At 29.4% G+C, this 9,620-nt stretch overlaps 1 protein-coding gene across 1 annotated transcript in view; it reads left to right on the top strand.

Annotated features, from left to right (window-relative positions):
- The first annotated feature begins 389 nt into the window (after positions 1–389).
- Positions 390–9,620, top strand: part of LOC142324777 (uncharacterized protein ZK1073.1) — a 214,934-nt gene continuing 205,703 nt past the window's right edge. Inside the window, exon 1 of the mRNA XM_075365753.1 lies at positions 390–601. Coding sequence (XP_075221868.1) covers positions 530–601 — 72 coding nt within the window. The 5' untranslated portion in view covers positions 390–529. The remainder of the gene's footprint in view (positions 602–9,620) is intronic.

Raw genomic sequence — 9,620 nt, 5'->3', positions numbered from 1 at the left:
AAAATTACAATATTACATATTTTAATGATAATTAGTAGGTTATTTTGTATTATTATTTTTTAATTATGAATAAAAAACATATTTCTGCTATAAATTCCAATTTATTACGTTCATTCAGTGAGATCTTATGCATGTGCCAGTGATTTTGAGTAAAGTTCTGCTGTCGCTTATTGGTATCGGATGTTGTGCAGGTAGATAGTCGATTTTATCTTTCAAATAACGTCGAGCGTGCAGCTGCATTTATTTCGCTCTTCTCGCGTAACGTCCTTGCGTACGTGCATTTCAGCGTGTAGTGGTGGCGTTCCGTGTTTAACGGTATGGTGGGGTAGAGTTTTGGAGGGAGAAAATACTCGTAATACTACGGTCTTGTTCTGTGTGTTATTTCCTTGAAAAGCAGTTGACAAAGCGCATCTCGCGTTGTTACGTAGTAGCGTTTTTAAACGTACTTTGATTGATTATACACATATATTTAATTATATTTTGATCGGTTTCGTTTACTTCGTCTTTTTTTAAAAAATAAAAATAAAAAATGGCAAACGATAAACCTGTAAGTTTGGAAGAACGTCGTCGTGGAAGTATCAGCGTTCCTCAAGAGAAAAAGGTTTGTGCAAATATTTTTTTGCTAATTATTTAAATCTTTTAACTTCATTTAAAAATTATATTAAATAAATTAAACGTATAAATATTAATAAAGTTTGTTTATTTTTTATTTTTTTTGTACGAATTAACGAAAATTATTGCAGTTTTTTTAAAGTGTATACCATTAAAAATATTAAAAATAACTAATTTTTTTTCGTTCTATTAAAAAATACAATAGTAATATTTTTTAATAGCTAACAGTTAATAATTAAACGATTTAAAAATTGGCGCGCTTTACTTCGTAGAATAAAAAAAAAAAACTACTTTTATATAATTGATTTTGTAAGATAGTCTTACAAGTATTTTTATTATTAAATTATTTCTAGTCGACCTGTTGTATAGAGTTACCACTTAAGGTTACCGTTAGATAGGTGTGCGTTTCTATATATCGTATTATATAATTCGGGTTGTAATTTTTTTATTTTTTAATAATCAAATATGTCTTGCATCATTATAAATATTTTTTATCTTTTATATTATATTAATAAAAAATTAAAGAAAAAAAAACTAGAAATGTAAATAATAGTATACAATACGTAAAATAATTTCTCCCATTTCAAAAAATTTTAAAGTTTCGATTTTTTGTTTTGTCTATCGTAGATCAAAAGTTATAGGTATTTATTTATCGAGCGCGCGTGTTGAAACGGTGCCGCCAGTTACCTTATATCTCTCCGCACAGGCAATATATAAAGCCCTACTGTTTATCGCACTAGCTCGTTTATTTTTTATCTGATCGGAATGTGTCCGTAGACGTTTTTGTGTAGTATTTACCATTTTACATATTTGACAAGAATGAATATTTTCTGTAAAATCAATATTTAACGACCTATAGCCAAAAAAACGAAAAAACATGATTCTCAAATTTTGTTTATAAACAAATGTCGGAATGGAGTGAGGCTCTCGACTTTTAGTCCGTTAATTGAGTTTAACCCACCGGGTTGGTCTAGTGGTGAACGCGTCTTCCCAAATCAACTGAGGGTTAGAAGTCGAGAGTTCCAACGTTCAAATCCTAGTAAAGGTTTTATACAGATAAACTTTTATACGGATTTGAATACTAGATCGAGGATACCGGTGTTCTTTGGTGGTTGGGTTTCAATTAACCACACATCTCAGGAATGGTCGAACTGAAACTGTACAAGACAACACTTCATTTACACTCATACATATCATCCTCATTCATCTTCTGAAATGTAATTACCGGAGGCTAAACAGGAAAAAGAAAAAAGAAAGTCTGTTAATTGAGGCATGCTTAGAGACCACCTGGTCTGATTGGCAGGAAAATTTTACCCCTATATTCATATTTTGAATCTAATGCTCCTACTTTAGTTAATTTATCCTTATTTATCTGCCATTGTACCCATCCCGATTTATTATTCATACCCACGCTCGTATTATATATTATTTTCAGCCAGATACATTTGATTAAAAATTTCAGAAAATGTATTATTTTTCCTGTTTTGGACTACGTAAAATTATTTTAATATAAAGTTCGTGTTTTATTTCTATTTATTTTATTTCTTTCTAACTTCGTGCTGTTTACGTTTAAATATTAATTTTTATGTAGTTATTTTTTTCTTCCGCAACTCTTAATAGAAAATACTATGATTTATTAAAAAAGAAAAAGTGTAGCACTAAGATAATTACTTAAAATAGATAATTAATTAAAAGTTACCTATTCCGTATTTTGCAACTATTTAAGGGGAAAAATACAATATTTTTAACTTGTAGTTAGTTTTGTCTGTAACCAAAAATTGATTTTTAAAATAAAATATCTTTTAAACTGGATAAGGTTTTTGAAAGAAACGTTTTTTTATTTTATTATCATATAAATGCGATTGATTTTTGTTAATATTAGTTTTTTTACTTATTTGATTTATTTCAATTTATTTAATAAAATTATTGTATATAATAAAAAGAAAATAATACAAATCTAATCAGAGAGGAATCGTTAAAGTGATTAAAAATTCGTGTTAGGAGTTTTTCTACTTTGTTAAAGATACGAACAAATAATATATATAAAATTGAAGAGTTCGAACCGAGATTCGAATCTACTACATTTTTCTTGAAATGTAAAGGATGATAAATATTGTTTTTTAACAACTTAAAAACAATCGTGTTTAGACGAATGGATTCATGCGCGCGCCTTGTGTGTATAAGAAAGAAAGAAAGAAAGAAAGAGAGTGGGAGAGAGAGAGAGAGAGAGAGAGAGAGAGAGAGAGAGAGAGAGAGAGAGAGAGAGAGTGAGAGAGAAACTAAATTTAATTATTTACATACGATATTTGATTTTTTATTTATTTACCTTTAGGAAATTTTTTCCTATTTATCTCATTTTCTGTCCGATTAGTTGTTTACTAAATTTAAAATTATTTGTATACCAATGGATTAGCGTATATATAAAACTTGAAAGTAATGTTGTTTCTATAGATTTGTTGTCAAATAAAAACAACTGTTGCTTTTTTTCTTTAATACCGGTGTATATCTGATATAGTATCAACTGGTCGTTATTGCGGCTTTTAGGTATGTCATCACGTAATATTTGTTGACATTTTTTTTTTTTATATTTGTTTAACAAATGGGGTTTTATTCTAAATATAATATTCATCTAATTTTTATTTATCAATATAAAAAAAGGATTAGAAAAAAAATGCGTTTATTTTTGTATGATCAAATCATACTCATTTTGTAATATCTTCAATTGAAAATGAAAAAGAGTAAGCTTTTTTTATATTTTGTATTTATACGGAATGTATCTCAAAGTTCTTTCGGGACTTTCATAACCTATTCTACTCGGGAAAATAATTGAAAAAGTTTATTTAAACATACGTCCTAAAATGCTTCGTTTGCGAGTTACGGCTACTGAAATATTTCTCTTGTTTTTCAACTATCCCGGTGAAATGAGGTCTTACTGAAATTTTTAGGACGTTAGTTAAGGAACAAAATTAGTGATTTATAATGGATTTTTACCTGAAACATCGAAGAGAATAGGTCCCAGAACCGTATCTGCAGTAGGTTTTCAGAAATCTGGGATTAAAATAAATAAATTGGGGATAAAAATCCTGTTTTTTATGTTTGTCACAATAACATTATTAAATGGGTAATTAATTCAGAAAAAAAAAAAAAACATGTAGAGAATTTAATTCTGAACAAAATGAGGTAAGGTAAGTTAAATAAAACAAAGGAAATCTAGAAAAATTAGAATTTTATTTAGAAAGAGTACATTACTACATTTTTCAGAAAATAATTTTTTTATGTAAACATTAACCAAATTATTTTTTGGTGATGCGAAAAATTTGTAAAAACAAAATTTCTGTTAAAAATTTAAAAAAAATTAAAATTGTCCAACAATTTTAAAATGAAAATAAATAAATACTTAGGTAAGAATTGGTTATAAATGACATAAAAATAATAAATTATTTGTAAGATTATTATTTCAAAGTTGGCAAATTTGTTGAAATGACAACAGCTACAATACGCAATACTGTATTAAAATGTATAGTGTGGCATTCTTCACAATCAGCTGTTTGGACCGTTCATTCCGCTTAAATTCAGAGGTCTGTTTGCACTTTTTTCAAGAAGAATTTCCGTAGCTGCTTGAAGATGTTCCTCTAACGCTGAGACTCAAAATATACTTCCAGCACGATGGAGCGTCTCCCCACTTCTCGTGTGCCGTTTCCACTCGCTTAAATCATTTTTCTGAGAAACGGATCGGTCGTGGAGGTCCACATCCTCGCTACCAAGATCGGCTGACCTAACAACTTTAGATTTTTGCGTCTGAGGATGGATGAAAGATATTGTATACAAAACAAAAATACATTCTCGTGAGGAATAAATTTTCTTCTTATTAATTATAAATGCATAAACTATCTCGTTCTTATTCATTTGTAAAAGCAAATAAATTTGTTTATATTCATTTAGCCTATTTTACCATTGGATATTTTATATTTTTCTAATTATTAATGTATTGTTCAGTCTAGATTTACATTTTATTCTGTCATCATACACTGTCACCAACTCATATCTTAATCGACAATGTAATATTCATATAATATAAAACTTAAAATAAATATTAAAGATGTAATGATCATTACGACATATTAAAAACTATATTTAACCGTGAACTGAACAATGACCTTTATTTATTAGAAACATGAACCAGCGAATTTAAGATATAGCATAAATACACCCGGTATTACATCAGTGCGGTTAGTTATTCGACACGCATTGTGGATGCGACTGAGCAACTTACGGACAGCCCTGAAGAACTAAAAAGAGCAGTGCAGAAGCGTGCCAAGAAATGCGTTGAAAACGGCGGGCTCATTTTTGAACATTTATTATAAACTGGTATGAATGAATAATGCACCTTAGTCTATTCTACTGTTTCTAAACAAAATTCAAATTTTTCTAACTTCTCTTTGTTTTATTCAACTTATCTTACACCTATTTTATTCAATTTTCCAGTAAAACCATAAGAAATCACTAATGTTCGCTCTTAATTAACGTCCTAAAAATTTCAGGACGACCTCATTTGACCGGGGTAGCTGAAATCCGAGCGAAATCTTTCCATAGCTGTAATTCGCAAACGAAGCATTTTAGGACATATACTTATATGTACTTTTTTTATTATTTTCACGAGTAGAAAAGGTTATGAAAATCCCGGGAGAACTTCGTGATACACTCTGTATATGTATATTTATAATCCAGTTTAGCTAAAACTTATTTATATTGCCTTGGAATTTATGAATATATTTTAGTAAACTTTATGTTACGTTATCAAAGTATTTTAAACAAATTTTATTGTAATCTCAGTTTTGTAACCTAATATTAAAATCATACCAATTTAACAATTCTACATTGTGTTACCTCAGTTGTGAGATATGTTAAAAATATAAAACTGTTTGTTTTATATTTTTTTTAGCTTATTAGTTTAATAAAATTTGTTATATAGGTTGAAATAAAAAAGTGAATCTTCCGTTGCTTCTATATAACCTACAATAAAGTTTCATTTAGGTATAACTGTAAAATAACAACGAAAAAAAATTTCTACCGCTAGTTGAAACTACTTCTGTTTTTTTGTTAATTTTTTATTACATATAGGGAATTATATATATATATATATATATATATATGCTTTTTTTAGATCTTATTTCTAATAATTACTTCTGGAAATTTCATTTACTTTTTTTTTACAAAATATTTCCTTGGTGTTTATCGAGTAAGTGCTTATTATTATAACTATTTACTGTAAAAATTAGTTAGTGTTTTATTAATAACATTTTAGATAACTTTTATATAAACATTTAATATATTTTGGAACGGTGCCAGTATTTGGCAGTCTGTCAACATTATAAGATTGTTTTTCTCATACGGTAAACATATTTTTTTCTAATTGTATTTTTCATTTATATATAGTGTTATAATTTATTTGTTTTTATGTACTTTTAAAGTAAATATTTTGTTATTTGAAAATATTTAGCAGATAATCTTATAATGCAAAGATCTATAATTAATTTTTGCCTTATTCTGTTTTCTAATATATTAATCATCGTAAAAAAGTATAATTTTATTTACTTCAAAAAATGTATAAATCAATTGTTTTTGACAAAAAAATCTTTGTAATAATGTTGTAAGAAGAATAGTTTATTTAATTTTAGTCAGTATTACGACGCACCACTTGTTTATTTATATACTCATTCGAATGCTACATGGCAATGGAAACTGATAAACCGGCCGCTTGGAGCACTAAACTCGCTAATACGAATTCTAATATTACTAGTACAATGCTTCTCATTACAAATAGAATATTTTTTTTTCAAATTTTTATTTGCAATCGGTTACATTTTTATAGGAAATTTAAGTAAATTATATCACATAAATATTTTTTTTTGTCTTCAGTCATTTAACTGGTTTGATGCAGCTCTCCAAGATTCCTTATCTAGTGCTAGTTGTTTCATTTCGGTATACTCCCAACACCCTACATCCCTAAAAATTTGTTTGCATCACATAAATATATACACATTAAAAAGGAAGCCCCATTGAAATTTCTCAACAATTGTGAACTAATACTCGGTGGCGGCTCGTAGCTAAAATCAGTGTTTGTGCTGCTCCAGAAAATTGATTTGGCCTTTTCAAGGCCGTGGTTAAAGTTTTTTGTACAATAAAAGAACCGAAAAAATGAATGAAATAAAAAAGCCGGAAGCAGGATATTAATTTAATTCTACTTTTATCACATTCAAGAATATGGTACACAGTTTTTAAGCACATTGTGCTTAAAAACCGTATTTGGTTTAAGCGAATAAATAATAAAATGTCAATATAGATAATATTTTTTAGTATTTTTAGATAATAACTTAATAAAATGTTCGCTTAAAAACACTGTAGTCCAATGGTGCTTAATTTAAATTCCTATGTACACATAAACAAATACATAATCAGTTTTTATTAATTCCCTTCTCTTTCTCCCTTCCAGCGTGTTTTTGGACAGATTTGGCAATAAAAGAGCCCTTGCTTTCCGCCATCTTCTGATCGCTACTGAAAAAACAACTAAACTACCTTCTTATTCCGTCCACCGACTAAACTAGAAAAGGGGACGAATAAGGAACGCTCCATACACGCGCGGAATAAAAAAAACTATCTTTCACCAGGATGCTAGGGTAAGAACTGCGGGAGCAACAGTGTTCTCTCTCCATCGTAGCCTCGCGTGCAGCTTCCTATGTGCGCATGCGCACAACTACCAAACACCACGCCGCTAGAACTGTGAAGTGCACAGTTTCATACAAAGATTTTTGTATCGTTTTCATAAACTGGGGATGGTACTGAGATTAATCTTAAGATTAATATATTGTACAAGTATAAAGAAAAAAGGACTCATTATAATAAATGTTATCGATAATATCAAGTGGAAATAGGGGGTGCTGCAGTTCCGCAGTGCCTATATGTGAGCCTATACTGCTAGTAAGAAATAACTCATGGTGTGGCAATGTTTCAGAGTACAATATTATAACAGTGACTTGCGGGCTGATCATTAAGCTCGCCGTCACGTAGCGTTATTATACACAAAGTAGTTTTAAAGAGCTGTTCTATCAGCAGTATAACAGAAAACAATAACAAGAATAATAAAAGTATCACATTGATGAGACACTTAGAAAATAAAAAATAAACCAAAAAAGAAAAGATTAAAAATGAAATTGAAAACAGAAACAGACAGGAAAGGATTGAAGAATTGGTTAATGCACAACACTCAACGTTGTAATTACAGTTACAGTATAGAATTACTCAGGTACAGAACGTGTGGCCGTTTAAGTCTTGTAATAGCCTCACCGTTTTCTAGGAGGTTTACGGCCAAGCGGTTAACGTGGTCATTAGCTGAAGTCATAATTCAGACTGAAACGTTGTATTTCTTTCTTGTTGTACCGTATACCCAGATATTCGTGGATTTCACTGTTTTTAGCAAACCACGGCGTCTCAGCTATAGAACTCGCTAGTTTGTTCTGAAACCGCTGCACGATTTCAACATTTGACTTTCTTCCCGTGTCCCATAGTTGGACGCCATTTGTCCATTTTGGTTTCAAAATTTCGAGTATAAAAGTAGCTTATTAGAAAAGGAAAACTTATTAGAACCCCTACCCAGCAACCAGTAAATTTCCTTAAACTTCATGTTAAGTTGTTTTTTCTTCTCTCACATGAGCTTTCCACGTCAAACGACGATTGAGGTGAAGACTCATTATCTTAAACTTTCAGTATGCGGGATTAAAATGACATCAAGGTGGACCCGTGGTCAGTCTCCTCTACTAGTTGCGAATGTTACATGGTTCGACTTAGCTTGATTAATCCTTATTTTCCTTGTAATCAGTCACTTGCTGATTAAATTTAATTCGAATTGTAGATTAGTTGAAGTCACAGCTGGGTTTACATCAAGAACCAGAATAGCTGTGTCATCGGCAAAAGAAGTGACAGTATCTCCATTTTCAACCGGAAGGTCGGCAGTGAAGATACAATATAAGACAGTTCCCAAAACTGAACCTGCGGAACCTCCGACTTAAAAAAAAACCCAATTTATTGGTTAAATTATTGGTTTCTGTTATTAGTGTCAAAGAAAGGAAATAATGCTTTATTATAGAATACTTTAAAATTACTTTTTTTTAACATATCTCATTATTAATCATTAATACATATAATTTTATTTTATTTCTAAAATTTCAAAATGTTGGGTTCCTTTATTATTCTTATGGAATTTTTTATCTACTACTTTGAATCAATAATTTTGAAAAAAATTAAATTTTTGTTAGACCGTCAGTTTAATTAAAAGAAAAATCATTGCGGTATAAAAATAACATACTTTACATTACAAATAAAAATTAAATTTATTGTAGTAATTCTGATTATGTGTGGTTAATTAACATATAACCTAATCTAATTAATGCAGTAAAAACGATTTTCTGACTTTATAAGATTATTTCTTTTTAGTACTACATAAACAGAACTGATGCTGCATTCGCTTGTTGTATAAACTGTTATAGAATACTTACTCTTCTGCCATATTAATGATAAATAATTAAATAGCGGGTGTGTAATGCCAAATCTGACAGGATGTTCGTTTTACAGTAATAAAGTTGAACTTTCAAGTAATTTTACCGTTTTCAATTAAATATTAATTTGGAAATATTTTATAAAATAATAAGATTTTTTATTTAAAAAAAATCTTTATCGGCACGCCAAAAGGGGGAGGTAGATTTCAACGGTGCTAAGTAGAAGGTAAAAAATATTTCCATCTTAAAGTTAAGAAAAACTTCAAATTTACTCAATTCGACAATGGAAAACATGTGGAAAATCGTTTCACATGTTTAGCATGTGACAAGCTCATTTTCTTACAATTCTAGTAAAATTTTGGTCATCCCTTGCCATAAGGATTAGTTATATCAAAAATTGTTTCAGACAAAGGTTTTTAGGTAATATTTAGAGGAATAACGACCATTTAAACCGAT

Source organism: Lycorma delicatula, chromosome 5 (genome assembly GCF_047948215.1).
Source record: "Lycorma delicatula isolate Av1 chromosome 5, ASM4794821v1, whole genome shotgun sequence".
NCBI classification, from domain to species: domain Eukaryota; kingdom Metazoa; phylum Arthropoda; class Insecta; order Hemiptera; family Fulgoridae; genus Lycorma; species Lycorma delicatula.
Note: the sequence above shows the minus strand (reverse complement) of the source record. Positions and strands in the feature narration are given on the sequence as shown.